The 17,733-nt window shown below is 47.9% G+C and overlaps 1 protein-coding gene across 11 annotated transcripts in view; it reads left to right on the forward strand.

Moving 5' to 3' along the window:
• Tango2 (transport and golgi organization 2 homolog) overlaps positions 1-17,733 on the forward strand; it is a 39,354-nt gene that overhangs the window by 20,342 nt on the left and 1,279 nt on the right. For 6 of the 11 annotated variants that reach the window (XM_004843280.3, XM_087198617.1, XM_087198619.1 and 3 more), the window contains 6 exons: positions 948-1,036; positions 8,933-9,052; positions 9,734-9,848; positions 12,239-12,309; positions 15,049-15,202; positions 16,493-16,597. In XM_004843280.3, coding sequence (XP_004843337.2) covers positions 948-1,036; positions 8,933-9,052; positions 9,734-9,848; positions 12,239-12,309; positions 15,049-15,202; positions 16,493-16,597 — 654 coding nt within the window. The remainder of the gene's footprint in view (positions 1-947; positions 1,037-8,932; positions 9,053-9,733; positions 9,849-12,238; positions 12,310-15,048; positions 15,203-16,492; positions 16,598-17,733) is intronic. The other 5 variants (XM_087198618.1, XM_087198621.1, XM_004843283.3 and 2 more) reach the window with 1 other exon arrangement.

Genomic DNA, 17,733 nt, shown 5'->3' on the forward strand with positions numbered 1-17,733 from the left:
TTTTTTTCGGTACTGGGGATCAAACTTGGGTCCTTGTGCTTGCGAGGCAGGTGGCGGAACCACTGAGCTAAATCCCCTGGCGTGCTGCTGAGATTTGGCGTGTATCTTCATGGTCCTTTTGGCAAGGGGTTCATACTGCCAGGAAGCCTGTGGGCTTGCTGTGGCTTTTCTCAGGGAATGGGACAGATGGTCAGAAGGAGGAATCCCATGCCTCCAGGCCAGCCTCCTTCTGTTTGCTTGGTGGCAACACAGAATCCTCACCTGTCCAGCCATCCTCCCACTGGCCAGGCCCTATTTGTGTGGGGACTATATGTATCAGAGCCTGAGGCTGGGGCTAGGGATTTAGCTCAGTGGTTCAGTGCCTGCCTTGAAAGCGCAAGGTCCCAAGTTCGATCTCCGGTACCAAAAAAAACAACACAGAGGCTGAGGCTGTCCCATGGGACCTGTCTCCCAGCACTGAGCCAGGGGTCTGAGCAGTTTCTCTGGGAGCTGCCTGGAATGACTGTGGACTTTCACCAGGTACAGGCCTTGTGAGGACTGGTGGGTTCCTATCCTCTTTAGGACTTGTTTATGTATGCTACTACTGAAAATTTCATATTTTAACAAGAGAGAAGGCTGAGGATGTAGCTCAGTGATAGAGTGCAGGCTAAATTCAACCCCTAATACTCAGAGAGAGAGAGAAAGAGAGCTATCTGGGCCAGGTGGCATGTCTGTAATATCAGCACTCTGGGAGGCTGAGGCAAGAGGATCACAAGTTTGAACCCAGCCTAGGCAATTTAGTAACTTAGTGAGACCCTGACTCAAAACCAAAAAGGTTAAAAAGTGGGGGGGGGGGGGAGCGTCTAGGGACATAGCTCAGTGTGAAGGCTCTGAATTCATTCCCTAGTGGGAGGATAGGGCTTTTTGTGTTTCTGTGTGAGATGGCCAGTCATACTTTTTTCTCTCAGGCTTATCTTGGCAGCCAACAGGGATGAATTCTACCACAGACCATCCAAGCTAGCCGACTTCTGGGGGAATAACAATGAGATTCTTAGTGGTAAGTCTTCTTTCACACCTGCTTGACAGACATTCATTGTGGTCCCACCTAAGCCCCCGGGACAGCATTAATGCACAAGTCCCAAAATGAGCCTCACAGGGACCCTGGTTCCAGTGTAAATGCTGAATATATGAATGGAGTGCTGGGTGGACAGCTCAGTCATGCTCAATGGCTAACTTAGCACTGCCCCTTGCATTGTCCACTAGCACTGTCCATGTGGCTTTACACGCCTTGGTCAGTCTGCACATGGAAACCGTGTCCCTTGGCCACTTTCCGAGGGACCCTTCTTATGTGTGCATGCACTATATGTGTGTGTGTTTGTATCTGCATCCATGGTTATGTTGTGTACTCCTTGCTCCAGGCATTGTGGGCCATGTTTGAGAGCAAAGCTTTGTATAAGGTACATTTTGTATTCCTAGAAATATTACCACTGAGCTTTGTTCTAGATGCAAATAGAGTTTAAGAGAGCGTTTGATCCTTTTGGGTCTTTTGCTTGAAATTTGACAGGCAAGTGCAGAGCCATGCCCAGTTGAGGGCTAATTTTCAACTTCTAAGGTCTGACTTTCCATAGTAGTTAACCCAGTGCACCAGGAATTATATGCTTTTTCTTTTTCTTTTTCTTTTTCAAACTCAGGACCTTGCGTTTGCGAGGCAGGCAGTGGAACCACTGAGCTAAATCCCCGGCCCTTTATATGCTTTTTCTAATGTGGCTACTGAGAGCAGGCACTATTCTCTGCCCTGTGTAAGTGCGGTCCCCTTTAATCTTTCTGGGTTCTTTCCTGGCCTCATGTGTGCTGATCCTATCTCCAGGGTCCTCTGTATAGCTCTCTCCTCTTTGGTCTTCTGTCTCGTGAACACTGGCTGCCTCAGTCTCCTTGAACTCTCCACCCCTGTCCTCAGCTCAGGGAGTTAGCTGGCCTGGCCTGTGCCTGAATCCCTACATCTCCTTCACTGGATCCTGGGGACTTTCTAATCTAATGAGGGGGTCACTTGTTTCTCATTTCTCAGATCTTTTAAGGCCCATTTTTTCCCCCTATATTTTATTTTTTGTTTGCTATACAGGAGAGAAAATCTTAACTCTATTCCTTGGCCAGATAAGGAATTCTTACTCATTTTTAAATTATTGATTTGTAGGATTTCTTTATGCATTCTAGATGACTCTTTTGTTGGATAAATGTATGCCTACTCATTTCCTTGATGCTGTCTTTTTTGGGTGAGCAGAATATTTTATTTTAGCAAAATGCAGTTTATCTACTCCATTGTAGTTTGTGTTTTATCCAAGAAGTCTGTGCTGCTCCTAAGGTTGGTGATATTTTTATCTATTTGCTTCCAGAAGCCTTCTGATTTTGAGGTCTATGCTTTGGTCTGTGATTGATCTCAAAATAATTTTTGTACATGGTGTGAGGTAATGGTTGAGTTTCACCCCCTACCCCCATCCTTCTAGTTGTTTCAGCATCATTAGATGGATATTCTTTTGCTTGTTGTATAATTATGACAACTTGGTTGTAGACCAGTTGATCATATATGTGTGGGTCTATTCCAGACTTTGTTGTGTCCCATCGATATGTGTGTTTGTCTTGATGTCAATACTACAGTATCTTACTTACTGTCCTTCTGAGCCAAGTGGAGTGATGAATATCTATAGTCCCAACTAATTGGGAAGGTGACGTGGGAGAATCATTTGAGCCCAGGAAGTCAAGGCTAGCTCAGGCAACATAGACCCCAGCTCAAAAAAGAAACAAAACATAAAACAACTGTCCTTTTTAGCAGGTCTCAAATCAGGTATAGTGTAAGTCTATCTTTGTTCTTTTGTAGAACTGTTTGGTTATCCCAGTTCCTTCATGGGTTTTTTGTTTTTATTTTTAATATAATTTTTTTTGACAAGTTTTCGCTATGTAATTCAGGCTGGCCTTGAATTTACCACGTAGCCCAGGCTGGCCTCAAACTCACGAGAATCCTGCCTCAGCTTCCCAAGTACTGTTTTGTTTTTTTAAAATAAATTTTATTTTATACCATTTTCCCCCTCAAGCCCCCTCCCCTCCCTATGTACAAAAGCTTTGTTTCCATTTTTTCCTTCTGTTTTCACATTTTTCCTTGTCCCTTCCTTTTTCCTTCCCTCCTCCCTTATTCTCCTTCCCATTGGAACATTTTCTTCCCATTTCCCAACATCCATTATACATTTCAGTCCTTATTTCCACTTTGAGTTTCTCACACTGTAGAAACAATGCAGTATTTAAACATGTGTCCAATTTATTTCACTTAAGAGTATGGTCTCAAGGTCCGTTCTTTAGCTGTAAATGTCTGAAGCTCATCCTTATTTGTGGCAGAGTAGTACTCCATTGTATAAAAAAACCACATCTTCTTTTCCATTTATCAGTTGATGGGCATTTGGGCTATTTCCAAGACTTAGCTATTACAAACTGTGCCGCTATAAACATGGGTGTGTATATATTGCAGTGGTATGGTTCTTTTAATTCTTTCAGGAAGATACCAAGAAGAGGTATAGCTGGGTCAAATGGAATGTCTAATTTTACTTTTCTGAGAAATCTCCTCCATGCTGATTTCCACAGTGCTTGCACCAGTCTACATTCCCACCAGCAGTGGAGAATGGTTCCTTTCTCCCCATAGCCTCTCCAACCTTTGTTGTTGGTTGATTTCTTGATAGCAGCCATTCTTTCTGGAGTGAGATGGATTCTCATCATTGTTTTAATTTGCATCTCTTGAATGACCAGTGATGTTGAACATTTTTTCATATATTTATTTGCTGTTTCTAATTCTTAATCTGAGAAGTGCCTTTTTGTTTCAGATGCCCATTTTTGCAATGGGTCTTTTTTTTTTTTTTTTTTTGGTACCAGGGATCGAATGCGGATCCTTCCGCTTGCAAGGCAGGTGGCAGAACCACTGAGCTAAATCCCCGGCCCCTGCAATGGGTCTTTAAATTTGAGGGATCTGATTTTTTTTGAGTTCTTTATATATTCTAGACAATAGTTCTTTATCTGAATAGCTGGTAAAATTTTTCCCCACTCTATGGGTTGTCTCTTCACTTTGTTGGTGGTTTCTCTTGCTGTGCAAAAGCTTTTTAATAAGATGAGGTCCCAGTTATTGATTCTTTGTAGTATTTCCTGTGCGGTCTGGGTTTTGTTCATGAAGTCTTTGCCTCTTATGTCCTCAAGCGTTCTACCTATTCTCTCTTCTAGCAGATTTAGTGTTTGTGTTTTAATATTTAGATCTTTGATCCATTTTGTTTTTAGGTTAGTGCGTGATGAAAGATATGGCTCTAGTTTCAATCTTCAGCATATGGAAAGCCAGTTTCTTCAGGACTATAAAGAGGCTATCTTTCTTCCAGTGAAGGTGTTTGGCTCCTTTGTCAAAGATAAGGTTGGCTGAGTATGTCTGGAGTTGTTTCTACATCTTCTAGCGTGTTCCACTGATTCTCAGGTCTGTTCTTTTGCCAGTACTATTCTGTTTTTATCACAGTAGCTTTGTAGAAGAATTTCAGGTCAGGGATTCTGATACCCCCTGCCTTGCCTTTGTTACCCAGAATTGCCTTTGGTATTTAGTCTCTTCTGGTTCCAAATGAATTTTAGGATTGCTCTTTCTAATTTTTTTTTTTTTTTTTTTTTTGATACAAGGGCTCACTATGTAGTTCAGGCTGGCCTTGAACTCACTATGTATCCCAGGCTGTCTTTGAACTCACAGTGATCCTCCTGCCTCTGCCTCCTGAGTGCTGGGATTGCAGGTGTGTACCACCACACTAGGCCCTTCATTTTCTTTTTTTTTTTTTAAGTTTTATCCCTGAGTTGATGCTTGTAAATTGCTTATGGTGAGTAGCTTTATTGGCAGTATTATTTTTTTTTTTTTGGTACCGGGAATCAAACTCAGATCCTTGCACTTGCACTGCAGGCGGCGATTTATTGGCATTATTCAGAACCCTTAGGAAATGACTTTCTCAGAAGCATCTTCCAGGTGTAGCTAGCTTTTTGGTTTTGAGACTGTTTCAGGATCCTACCTCTTCAATTTATTGGAAATGAGAAGTTTTTGCCTACTTGGTTCAGCTGCCAGTTCTTTGGCACTGGCCTATAGGTTGTTTTTTTTTTAAAACCCTTAGGCAATCTCAGTCTCGTGGTATACCAGAAAGAACAACTGATTAGCACAATTATGTCACCTAGGCTAAAGTAGTACAGTCAACAATAACAATAGCATCAAATACAGATTAGAAAAATGACAAATTGTAGCCTTTTTATTTTTGGTACCAGGGATCGAACACGGGACCTTGCAATTTTGAGGCAGGTGTTGAAACCACTGAGATAAATCCCTGGCCCTAAATTGTAACCTTAATATAGCATTTTTACCCTTAGGGAAGAAGATTTAAAATGGGTTAGGGGGTAAACAATAGAAATAAAAGAAGAGGAAGAGATCAGAAGCAAGGCTGGAGGACAAACTTTAGGAAAATGGTGAAGACAGGTGGAAAAGAGAAAAGGAAAAGATATAAACAAGAACAGAAGAGAATAACAACAAAAAACTACAAACTGTGATCAAACAATCAAGAAAAAAACTAAACTAAACAACTAGAAAGGGGGAAAAAAGAAAGAAAAAAGGAAGAAGAAAAAAGATGACAAAAAAACACCCGGGCCGGGGATTTAGTTCAGTGGTTTCGCCGCTTGCTGTGTAAGTGCAAGGACCCGAGTTTGATCCCTGGTACCAAAAACAAAACAAAACAAACAAAAAAAACACCGCCAGGGCTGGGGATTTAGCTCAGTGGTTCTGGTGCCTGCCTTGAAAGCACAAGGTCCTGAGTTTGATCCTCGGTACCAAAAAAAACCAAAACAAACAAAAAACCAAAAAATTTTGGGCCGGGGATTTAGCTCAGTGGTTTCACTGCCTGCTGCGCAAGCACAAGGACCTGAGTTCAATCCCTGGTACCAAAAACAAAAAAAAAACACCGCCAAATGTCCAATTCAAGGTGTGTCTCTGCTGTCACGGTTAGGCAGTGTGGGCAGTCAGTCCAGAGCCAAACTGATTAATCCTGGTAAGCCAGCTGCAGCTTCAGGGTGGGGTACTGGATAATCCCAGCCAGCCTGCCCCTTTAGTTCCTCTGAAGTTAAGGCCGATTCTGGCTATGAGGCTGGAACCAGATTCCTTGAGCCTTCAACAGTCTATGTGTCTCCTGCCAGCTTGAACTCTGCTCTCTGACACCGAGGCACCGGGAGCCACTAGATGGAGTCTGCCCGAAGCTGTTTTGAGTTCCAAGCTCAGTTGTCCTCTCTCCAAGAGGGCTACCAGCCAATCACTCTTTTAGTTGAGTTCTGAACCCGAATAACTCACCAGCTGCAGCAGTCTGGTTCATCCACTGCTCTGTTCCATTGGTGTGTTTCTCTGTGGGGGCCTTTGGGGCCGTCAATAGTCATTGTGCATCTGCAGGTTCGTTGTGCCGTTCCTGAGTCTGGGAGAGAGCACTGGTTGGTACCTCCCTCCCCTTCATTAAAGTCTCTCTTCACTCTCCCCATAGACTTCAGTTCTCGCCTCAGATCCTTCCTTGGTCCTGGGGACCCACTTTCCTCCTCCTTCTCCTCCTCCTCCTCGCACTGCTATATTCCAGTGTCAGCGCACCAAGTCTCAGAGGCTCTTTGATGCTTACCACTCCACCATCTTCCCGGAAGTCCTGAGTACTGGTGTTACAGGTGTGTATCACCATGCCCAGCTAAAGCCTAGCATTTTAAAACATTTCTTCTTTGCCTTTAACTTTAGAGTATCTAGTCAAAATTCTGTTTTCCAAAGTTACTTAGGTGATATCTGGGCATTGTGCTGGGGATTACACCTGTAATCCCAGTACTCAGGAGGCTGAAGCAGGAGAATTGCTGTGAGTTTGAGGCCAGCCTGGGCTGCATTAGTGAGTTCAAGGCCGGATTGGAATACATAGTGAGACTCTGTCTCAAAAAACAAAACAAGGGCCGAGGATTTAGCTTAGTTTGATCCCCAGTACCAAAACAACAACAGCAACAACAAAATACTTAGGTGAGTTCTTTCTCCTCCAGTGAGGTAGTATAGTTAGATTCATTTATTATGATTAATGTTCCATGTTGGGTTTCCCTTACATCCTGTTTGATCTGGCTTAAATGTTTGCTTATATTTTCTGCTTACCTAGGCTTTGGGGTGTATTTTTTTATTGCCATGGTCCTAAGAGTGAAAACAACACAAGGGGTACCCAAAAAATGTCTTCCACCTTCTTATCACTGCTACTCCGTTCTCATTCTCCATTTTGTTCCACATTTTCTCACCTACCCTATGGAGGTATCTTAGTCATTTTCTTCATTGCTGGGACAAAATACCAGACACCTACAACTTAAGGAGAGGTTTATTTTGGCTTATGTTTTAGTCCATAGTTGGCTGGCTCCGAGGCAAGATGGCATTGCAGAGTGGCATGGTGGAAGAAAAGCTGTTTCTTATGGCAGCTAGGAAGAAGAGAGCAAAGAGAGAAGCTGGGGAGGGAGATACTGTACCCTCCCAGGCCATACCCACAGTGACCTGCTGCTCCTGACCAGACCCCACCTAACAGCAAGTCAACTGTACTGCCCCATAATCCACCTTCCAAACACGAGGCCATTTTAGGTCTAAACCATAACATGATGCCCCTGGTCCCTCAAAAGACTCGTGTGTTACTTTATATACAAAATGCATTGTGTAATAGTCACCACAGATTTTTTTTTTTGGTACCAGGGATCAAACTTGGGTCCTTGTGCTTTCGAGGCAGGTGGAAGAACCACTAAGCCAATCCCTGGCCCAGTCACCACAGTCTTGGCAGTACTTTCAGCATTGCTGAAAAGTCCTAGTCCAAAGTCTCCTCTAAGACTCAAAGCAAATGCTTAGCTGTGAGCCTCTGTAAAAATAAAAAAGAAAGTTAAACACTGCTTACATACAATGTTACAGGGTAAACATTCCCATTATAAAAAGGAGGAATAGGAAAATAGAAACCAATGGGACCAAAGTAAGACTGAAACCTGACAGGGCAAACATTAAATCTTGTAGTTTCATGTACAGCACCCAGGTCAAGCTGTGGTAAGATAAGAACTACAAAAGGCTTCGGGAGTCATACCCCTATGGCATTGCCAGTGGTTGCATCTCTCATGACTTCTCTCTTGGGCTGGCTTTGCTTACTCCTTGTGGCTTTCCTCAGCTGTTCCAGATTCCTGACTTCTCCCCCTTTCTGGGGTCTCCAAAGTATTTTTGGCTTCACTCTCATAGCTTCCTTCAGTGCCCTCTCAGGGGCCCATTGCCTGGCCTCCCAGGCCTTCTTCTGAAATCTAACCCTCTAGTCTAGCAAGTGCCCTCCTATGGCTGTTTTATTTGTTGTTGTCGCTGCTGGGGATCCAACCCAGAGCCCCTTGCATACTAGGGTAGTGCTTTGCCACTGAACTACACCCTGTATCTTCCTCCTGTGCCTTTAAGGGCCCGTCTTACCTAGTGGCAAGGCTTGATGATATATGGAGTACTGACCATGGCCTGGACCTGAGCCTGTTCCTGGTAGATGGGGCCCCTAGGCAGGGAAGCTATCTTAGTGTCCTGAACCTCCAACCCTAGGCCATGTGTAAGATGTGTTCTGTAGAAGTCATGTGCAGACCACCCAGTTTCACGTTCACCGTATTGACATCAGGATGGGCGTATTTGGTGCCTGCAATGTCCTGTGGGACAAGGTTATCATCTATACTCTTTGTGTACTCTAGGAGCTGCCTCACTTTGCAGAGTTGGATTCCCAACCCATGGCCAGGGCTGCTGGGCTGAGCTACATATTCTCATAGAGCTACTGACATTGCTTTTTATAGGGTACAGGGTCTGGGCAGGAACCAGAGCAGTGTTAGAACCCATTGCGATGAATGGTAACTCTGTCACCTGCCATAGGGCTCGACATGGAAGAAGGCAAGGAAGGAGGCACGTGGCTGGGCATCAGCACTGGGGGGAAGCTAGGGGCGCTCACCAACTACCTGCAGCCAAGGCTGGACCAAGATACCCGTGGCAGAGGTAAAGGGAAGCAGGGGGAGTGGGACTGGGCCCAGGCAGGGATTGGGGGTGGGCAAGGCCTAGTAAGGCAGGCAGAGTGGGCCACAAGGTAGGTAGGAAGCAGGAGGCACCTGGAGAGAGCTTCTGCTAGCACTCCCTACCTGCCTCAGGAATAGAAGGCAGAGACAGGAGAAGAACAGGGGACCTTTGATATCACTATAGCAGCCACTGTTGACCTGGTCCTCTGGCACCCACAGATTTGGTTATCTCAGGGAGCACCCTCTAAGTCTGTCATTACAAAATGTGACTCCTTACTATTATATCTCTGTCCTCTGCCTGTCCAATGTCAGCAGCATAGATACTGCCCCCTCTCCCTCTAGTATAGTTCTATGGGGAGGTGTTTTGTTTTTTTTTTGTACCGGGGATCCAACTGGGGACCTTGCACCTGCAAGGCAGGCGGTGGAACCACTGAGTTAACCCTGGCCCCCTATAAGATTTTTTTTAAACCAAAAAAAAAAACAACAGAAAACTTAGTTCTCAGTGCCACCCTTTGTGGCAGCCCTCTCAGTGAAGTGTAGCTGAGTCCAATTGCTGGAGCTCCAATGGGATCCCGCTTTCTTTGTCCCAAGGGAGCTCCATTATGGTGTCCCAAGGAAAGGGGCTCGTCTGCCTCAGTCATGTGTCTCTGTTACCTGTACACAGGTGAACTTGTAACCAACTTTCTGACCACTGACATGGACAGCTTGTCCTACCTGAAGAAGGTCTCCCAGGAGGGCCACCTGTACAATGGCTTCAATCTCATAGCAGCTGACCTGAGGTGAGTCTGTCAGAAGAGGGCAGCAGCCCTACCCAGCACTGCCCTAGGGGCCAAGTCTTTTGGCATCCGGCTCAGGATTCCACCTGTCCAGTCAGCTTGGCAGCCTTCCCCAGGATGTCACTTGCAGTAGGCTTGGCAAGCATTCCAAGGACCTAGACTGTTTCAGACCCACCCACCTGGGGCATGGGGAGCTGAGTCAAGGCTTCTTGCTTTCTGCCTCGAGAGCTGAAGTGGAGAGCTGGGGCTGTGAAGGGCAGTCTGTGGCCTTAGTTAGGTGTCCACTCTCCTTCCATGGGCAGGCCCTGGGGAACAGCCCACAGCAGTCTGGCCAGGTGCTGTGACCTAGGTGACTCTCATATTAGAGATATGGTCACAGGTACTGCAGAAATTTTGTTTTGCCTTTCAATGAAGTGAGCATCCTCCTCATCTCCCTCTGACTTCTCTCCCTTACCCTTCTAATGTCCAGAAGTTAGCAAATGCTGTTAGCCTAGGCAGGTATGTCCAACCTGCAGCCTGTGGGTTGAACATCCCTGGGTTGTAGTAAAAAGTATTTAAAAATGATTTTTTGTTACTTGTATGTTACCTGTATTTTTTATGTGCATCCCAAGACAATTCTTCACTCAGTGCAACCCAGGCAAGCCTGGCATGTCTAAGCCATGGGCTGTCAGTTGGAGGGGCTTCCTCCAGTTACACAGGGTGAGGGCCAGTTGGCACACATGTCCAGATCCCCTTGCTGAGCTACCTCTTTTCATGAGGGCAGGTCTGCTGTGCCTCCCAACGTCCACTGCATGTGGAATGCTGTGTCCCACCCCGGTACCACATATATGGAGGCATATGATGTAGAGGCTGAGCAGGCTTCAGTGGCCCACAGCGGGAGGACCAAGGGTGAAGGCTAATGTTAGCACTTACTGTCCAGAGCGCTCCTCCCAACTGACCTATACAGCTCCAAGTCCATGTGCTCCCCAAACTTGGAGACCACTTTACCCTGTCTTTGTTCCATGTGTGTGTGACCCAGCTCCAGGAGACCAGAACAGTGGCTGACAATGGCGGGACCAGGCACTCAGCAGCTGTGCCAAGTGGCTGAGGGACAAGGGAGCTGTGTTCTGAATGGATGTGTGGGTACATATGGCCTGGCAACTTCTGAAGTTGTGGAAAGTGAGGCCCTGGGCCCTTGAAGCAGCTTTCTTAGATCCTGGGTCAGGAGTCTGCCATCATGATCACAACCCAAGAAAACAGACAGTGATCAGAGAAGCATTCCATGGATCAATGGCAGATGGTACCAGGGCTGAGGCTGGAGGGTGGCAGTGAACAGCCCTGCTGGTGGGTGCTGATGAGGAAACCAAGTCACAGCTGTCCCTGGAATAGGCCCCTCCTTTTGCCTGGCCAGGGTGGCTCTGGCAACAACCCCAGCTTGGGCACCTGATGGTACTGTCCTTATATCAAAAAATCAAAAGCTTTCTGCTGGGATACAAAAGCTCTGAACTCATTAACCAAACATCTTAAGAAGCTGCCAAGAGATGTGATGAAAGAAGAATGTGAACACAGACTAGAGGCTCTGGAAGCTGGTGGATGGGACCTGCCTGTTGATAGTATGGAGCAGGAGGAATGGGAGGATTTACCAGTACCCCACCCACCCATTTTACCCCCTTTTCTGCATTTGTCCATTCTGAAGGTGCAGCTCTCTTTGTCTGGTGTCTGACCTGGAGGGTGTGCCATAGATCTCAAAGTCATGGTGCACACCTGTAATTCCAGGTACTCGAGACTGAGGCAGGAGGATCTCAAGTTTGAATCCCACTTGGGCAACTTACTGAGATCCTGTCTCAAAATAAAAAAATAAATAGAAAAGACTGCAGCTCAGTGATCCCCAGTACTAAACAATGGCAACAAAAAGGCATTACAAGGTCTACCAGCAAGATTTACTGTGGTATTGAGGAACCAGGGCATCTTCAGCAGTGGAGCATTGTAACTGTTGTAAAACGTACACTCAGAATATGAAAGTAGGAAGCCTATGTCACCCTGAGGCCACCTGTCTAGATGCCCCAGAAGCACTTGGAGATTAGCCACAGAGGTGGGCACCACAACTCAGAAGATGCTGTTCATGGGGGTGGGGCTTAGCACTGTAACTGTCACCATGTGATCATGCCGTGGTCTAGGCAGGAGGGTCTTCACATGCTGTTCCCTCCCAGGCTGGTGGTACCTGTGATGCTGGACAGGAACCAGGTCTCCATGGCCTAACTTTCCGAGCCCCTCAGCCTGGCTAAAGTGGACCATTGTTCTTGTGCTTGGCCACCAGCGAGGGCTCTGGGAACAAGGCCATGAGATCACTGGGCAGTGCTGAGGGCAGGATGCCCTATTGATCCTGTCTAACCTTTTCTGTCCTCCATCCACAGTACAGCAAAAGGAGATGTCATTTGTTACTATGGAAACCGGGGGGAGCCTGAGCCCATCACCCTGATGCCAGGTGAGCCTGCTCTGGCAGCCTGATAGGGTGAGGGATTGCTGCCGTGTTGGGGATCCCCCTGTGCTTTTCAGGGACCAGGCCCCTGTTGTATTTTTCTCCTAGGTCTGTACTGTTTGCAGATTTTTGCACCTTATGACCTGTATGGGACTTTGGCCTACACTCAGCCCTGCACTGTTTCTGCCACCTTCCCATGGGTTTTTCCTAGAAAGTGAGACTCAGAATCTGCTGTGGACTCTTACCTCAGCCCTTCAGCCTCGCCGGCAACCCCTAGCCCCACATCTCAGCCCAGTGTCTGTTTGTCCTTTCTGAGAGCCTTTGGGGCATTTACCACATAGGGTCTTCCTCTGCACCTCCTCCCTGATACACATACACACCACACTCCAGCCCCGCACAAATGCACACCTCCTGTACCTCGTCTCCATGCTTGGCCCATGTCCTTAGGGACTCTCCCTTTTGCCTCCCCTACTCTGCCCTGGTCTCCTCTGACTTAGCAGAAAATAAGTGTCTCTAGCCAGGGTTGGGGGTCTCAGCCACTGAGAACAAAAGGCCTCAGGGCAGCTTCCAGCTGCTTCCCCAATGGCCTCTGGGCAAGGTTTTGAATGGGTAAGAAAGATGTCTGCCTCCTTACATGCCTTGTGTGTTCCAATTCCTTCCCAGGCAGTTACCAAGGGCTCAGGGCAGCTCTAGTGATATGTGGACACAAACCCACCTCACTGCACACCTAGACCCCAAAATGCTGAACTGACGTGGAGGCATCAAGGCAACCAGAACAGTAAGAACATGGTGGCAAGCTCGCACTACACAGCGCCATAGCCCTCTGCCTCACTGTTAGGTATTACCAGGCTCTTGGGGGCTCAGCTGGGCCTGACCTGGACCCCTATAACTCTGTCCAAGGTGGGAAGGTGAGGGCCAGCATCACAGAGGATGGCTGGGCTCCTGTTGTGGAGTGCTCCACAGTTGGCAGAGAGTCCCACATGAAGAAAGAGTGGGCACTAGAAGCCACCCTCCAAGAGTGGGATGGGGTGGCCTCCTCTGAAGTTGCCCTGGCCCAAGGTATCCTGGCCTGATCATCACCCCAGCAGAGTGGTGTTCTGGATTCCTTGACTCACCTGTGCCCAAAATGTCCCTGGACAGACATGAGAAGTTGGGCTCTCACTACACCTTTGCCTAGGTGCTATCTTCTGTGGCTCTGCCCTGCTATCCTTCCTTCCTTGGATGTTGTGATTTCCTGGAAGCCTCTCTCCCGCCAGTAGACAGAGAGTATCACATTATACTCCCACCATAAGCCACTTGGAGGGGTCGGAGGTCTGTGTCTTGTCCTAGGTCTGCTTTTCCACCTTCAACTTGCTGCCTGAGGCTAGTCATCACTGGTGGCATCTCAGGCCTGTGGACCTCAGACACTAACTCTTTTTTCTACATCTGAGCTGTTGGCCTTTATCAGGAGTCCCAGCCCTTAAAGAGTATCAACACTCTCATGTTCTTACTGTTCTGCTTGCCTTGATGCCTCTGCATCAGTTCAGCATCTTGGGCTCCAGGTGTGCAGTGAGGTGGGTTTGTGTCCATATATCATTAGGGCTGCCCTGAGCCCTTGGTAACTGCCTGGGAAGGAATTGGAACACACAAGGCATGAAAGGAGGCAGACATCTTTCTTCCTCATTCAAAACCTTGGCCCAGAGGCCATTGGGAAAGCAGCTGGAAGCTGCCTCGAGGCCTTTTGTTCTCAGTGGCTGAGACCCCTGACCCCTGCTAGAGAAGCTTATTTTCTGCTAAGTCATTTTTGGTAGAAATTCCTTTCATTCCTACGCCTGTCCTCACCTGATCTAAGTTGCCATAGGCTGGGGAGGTGGAGGAGTGGGGAGATAATGGGTTTCTCTGGGAGATAATGAAAAGGTTCTGGAATTAGATAATGGTGATGGTAGCACAACTTTGTGGATGTACTAAATAGGTGAGTGGTATCTCAATAAAACTGTTATTTAAGAAGAGGGGACTGGGGATTTGGCTCAGTGGTAGAGCACAAAATAGTAGTTATATAGGACATGGATCAAGAATGGGACAAGCTCAGGGATGAAACAGGATATTGATGTCCCCATATGGCTAGGGTTCTCTAACTGCTGGTACAAATCAGGGCCTATTGGGCTGAGGATGTAGCTCAGCAACACAGTGCCTGCCTGGTAAGTGTTAAGTCCTGAGTTTCATCCCTGGTACCAAAAACCAAAAACAAACCAAACAAGTCAGGGCCTATCATGGTAGTTGCCCTCCTAGCTTTGGGTTGCTGATTGTCCACCTCTGACCTTTGTAGGTGTTCCCATGCTCTCTTTTTTTGTGTGTGTGGTACCAGGGATTGAACTCAGCACCTTGTGTTTGCCAGGCAGGCTCTGCGGCCCTGAGCTAAATCCCCGGCCCCTCCCATGCTCTTGCCTAGAGAGAGATTCCCCATTGGAGTTCCAGTTGTTTATTCCATGTTAATGTGTTGATCCAGGCCCTAGATATCTATGCCTCATGGCCTCTTGTGTATGCCCCCCAGGTGAGTTCTTCATCCCTCACTACACAGATGGGGCTAGAGAGGGCACAGAGGAAGTACTAGAGTAAAGGAACAGCTTAGTCTCAGTCTGTTCCAATTTTGTTGTCCCTAGCTGTATCCCTGGCACTTTAGCTTATGCATTAGTGGGAGAGTAGGAGTTTACCCTGAAATCAAATAGCAAGGCCTCTGCATGGCCAGATTGACTCCTCTCCCTGCAGGAACCTATGGGCTGAGCAACGCACTGCTGGAGACACCCTGGAGGAAGCTGTGTTTTGGGAAGCAGCTCTTCCTGGAGGCTGTGGAGCAGAGCCAGGTGCTCCCTAAGGATGCCTTTGTTGCCCAGCTCCTGGACGTGCTGAACAACGAGGAGGCGTAAGTGGATAAGTCCCCCTAAGTGACCACCCAGGCCCTGGGCAACAGAGGAAGGCAGGTTCTGCTGCCTGGGGGCCAATGGAGGTGACCAGGGCTGGCTCTTCAGCTGCTTTCCTGCTCTCCCTGCTTGTCCCCCTTGGGCACCCAGTTGGGGTTTCCAGTAGGGAACTTTGATGATGAGAAGTGGGGCAGCTGAGGGCCTGTAGGCTGGGAAGTTCAGTGCTCTCAGACCTCAGATATAGGCTTGCATAGTGCTAGAGGAGGTGGAAGCTCCTTTCCACATGAGGAAGGGCAGTTGGAAATTCTTGGAGGTTCTGGACGTTCAGAAAGTCCCAGCGGGGAAGAGCCATGGAATTGAGAAGCCAGGCTCAGGGCTGCTCTGGATGGGGACAGAACTTCCCATATGTCTCCCCAGTGATCTAGGTTGAACATTGGGCACAAATGTACCTGTCCCTGGGTTTAGGGTCACCCCCACATGCTTCCTGGCCTGGAGGCTTTGAGGCACCACAAGTAGCAATGGGACATCCTCACACATGGGGCATCTAAGTCTTGGCCATCCCAGCAGGGGGTCTCTGTTTGTCAAGCTGGCTTTGGTCTCACGTGCAGCCCCACGTTCCTCCCCTTCCCTTTTAAGCTGTCCACCTTCCTGCCCAGATGATCCAGTGTCTACTGCCACTTCCCTGAGCTCTACTGCTCTAGCAGCTCCTCAGAGAAATGCCCCCACCATGATTTCCTGGGGTCCCTTCCTTCCCCCTGCTCATCCTCCCTCTCCTCTGCACCTCCCTCTCCTGTGTGCCATGGTATCATCCTTCAGCCTGAGCATTACTATCCCTTTGGGGAGCCCTACTGGCCTCCCCGTCCAGCCACCTTCTCACCAATCAGTACACATAGTGGTTGGTCACTGTGTCATCCTGGGGAGTTCTGTGATGTTCCTTGGCTGCTCTCATTGATGCCTGCAACTCTGCTGCCTGTTGTGGTGACTGGGAAGTCTTGGGGCTCAAGCAGACTCCTGTCACGCAGATAGATTCCCACAGGTCAACTCTAGGGGGAGCCATAAAGTGTGTGGCATCTAGCTGGCTGGGCTTAATGATGGAGTCCAATGCGGAAGGTTAACATAGGTATGAAGCACCAAGCAGCAATGAAGATACAACAACCCTTATGGTTCTGCACAGCCTGTTCAAGGCCAAGGTGCTCCTCAGGAACCTCGAGGCTGTTAGGCCACCCAGCTACATGGGGCTATGGATAGGCAGCAGAGGGACTGATGGCTACCCTTTTCCTCTCTTCTTCCAGACAGCTGCCAGACCCAGCCATTGAGGACCAGGGCCAGGAGTATATACAGCCCCTACTGAACAAGTATGCAGCTGTGTGTGTGCGCTGCCCAGGCTATGGCACCAGGTATGGTGGGCATGGGGATGATGGGCACCTCACCTCTGAGGCTGGAGAGAATGGCAAAGAAACAGCTTCCCTACACTCACGGCTCACTAGGGCCAGATTCCTTCCCTAGCTGAATGGATTCTAGAGCCTCTGCCCTGTCTACACTTGGCTGTGAGTGGTGAGTAGACCATACATAAATGACTGCCAGCTCTCAGGTTTGAGGTCCTTGAGGTTTCCACTGTGTCCTAGGTGGGGCCCATGTGTTATCCCCTTCAAAGTCAGGGATTGTGATGCTCCCTGCTTTGCCTTTGTTGCCCAGAATTGCTTTTGCTATTCTAGGTCTCTTCTGGTTCCAAATGAATTTTAGGATTACTTTCTCTAAGTCTGTGAGATAGGCTATTGGTATTTGATCATGTCCTCTTCCAGTGAGGAGCCAATATACAGCCACTAGAGAGCCAGGGTAGTATCTGTGTTGTTCTTGGCAGATCCCGGTGGATAGATGCCCTGGTACTGACATTCTAGGGCCCATGGGTTACATTCTTAGGTATGGCTGCAGACTGTTCATTTGTGTGTGTGTGTATCCACCTTTTTTTCCATGGGAGACAGGTATCACAACATAAAGAACCCCCCAAGCTGGGTGTGGTGGCACACACCTGTGATCCTAGCCCTCTGGAGGCTGAGGCAGGAATATTTCCCAGGAGTTCAAAGCCAGCTTGGGTTACATAGTGAGTTCAAGGCCACCCTGAATTACATAGTGAGAACCTGTCTCTAAAACAAAACAAAACAACAAAAACAAAACACATGAAGAACCTCCCACAATGGGGAAGACTGGGTGGGAGAGAAGGTGTGCTGAGTGTTAGCAGGGGGCCACCTGGCTTTGCTGGGGAGCTGGGGGAGGAAGGGGACAGAAGGGGGTTTTCCAGGAAGGTAAGGTGTGGGCCCCCAGTAGTTGAAAGCTTGACTTCTTGGAAGAACGAACAGTGGCTAAGTGTCTGGACTTTGGGGTCCTCTGAGTAGGTAGGTAAGTGGTAAACCTAGCAGTTGCCCTATGAATGTGGCAAGCAAGCAGGCAGGGAGGGCTCTTGCTGAAGAGGGAAGGCAGGGCAGGCTGGTGGTGTTTCAGAGTAGAGGCAACAAGACCCAACCATTGTGGGCTT

Source organism: Heterocephalus glaber, unplaced genomic scaffold, assembly GCF_053883595.1.
Source record: "Heterocephalus glaber isolate CG9 unplaced genomic scaffold, H.glaber_assembly_v1.0 deba00001687, whole genome shotgun sequence".
Lineage (NCBI taxonomy): Eukaryota > Metazoa > Chordata > Mammalia > Rodentia > Bathyergidae > Heterocephalus > Heterocephalus glaber.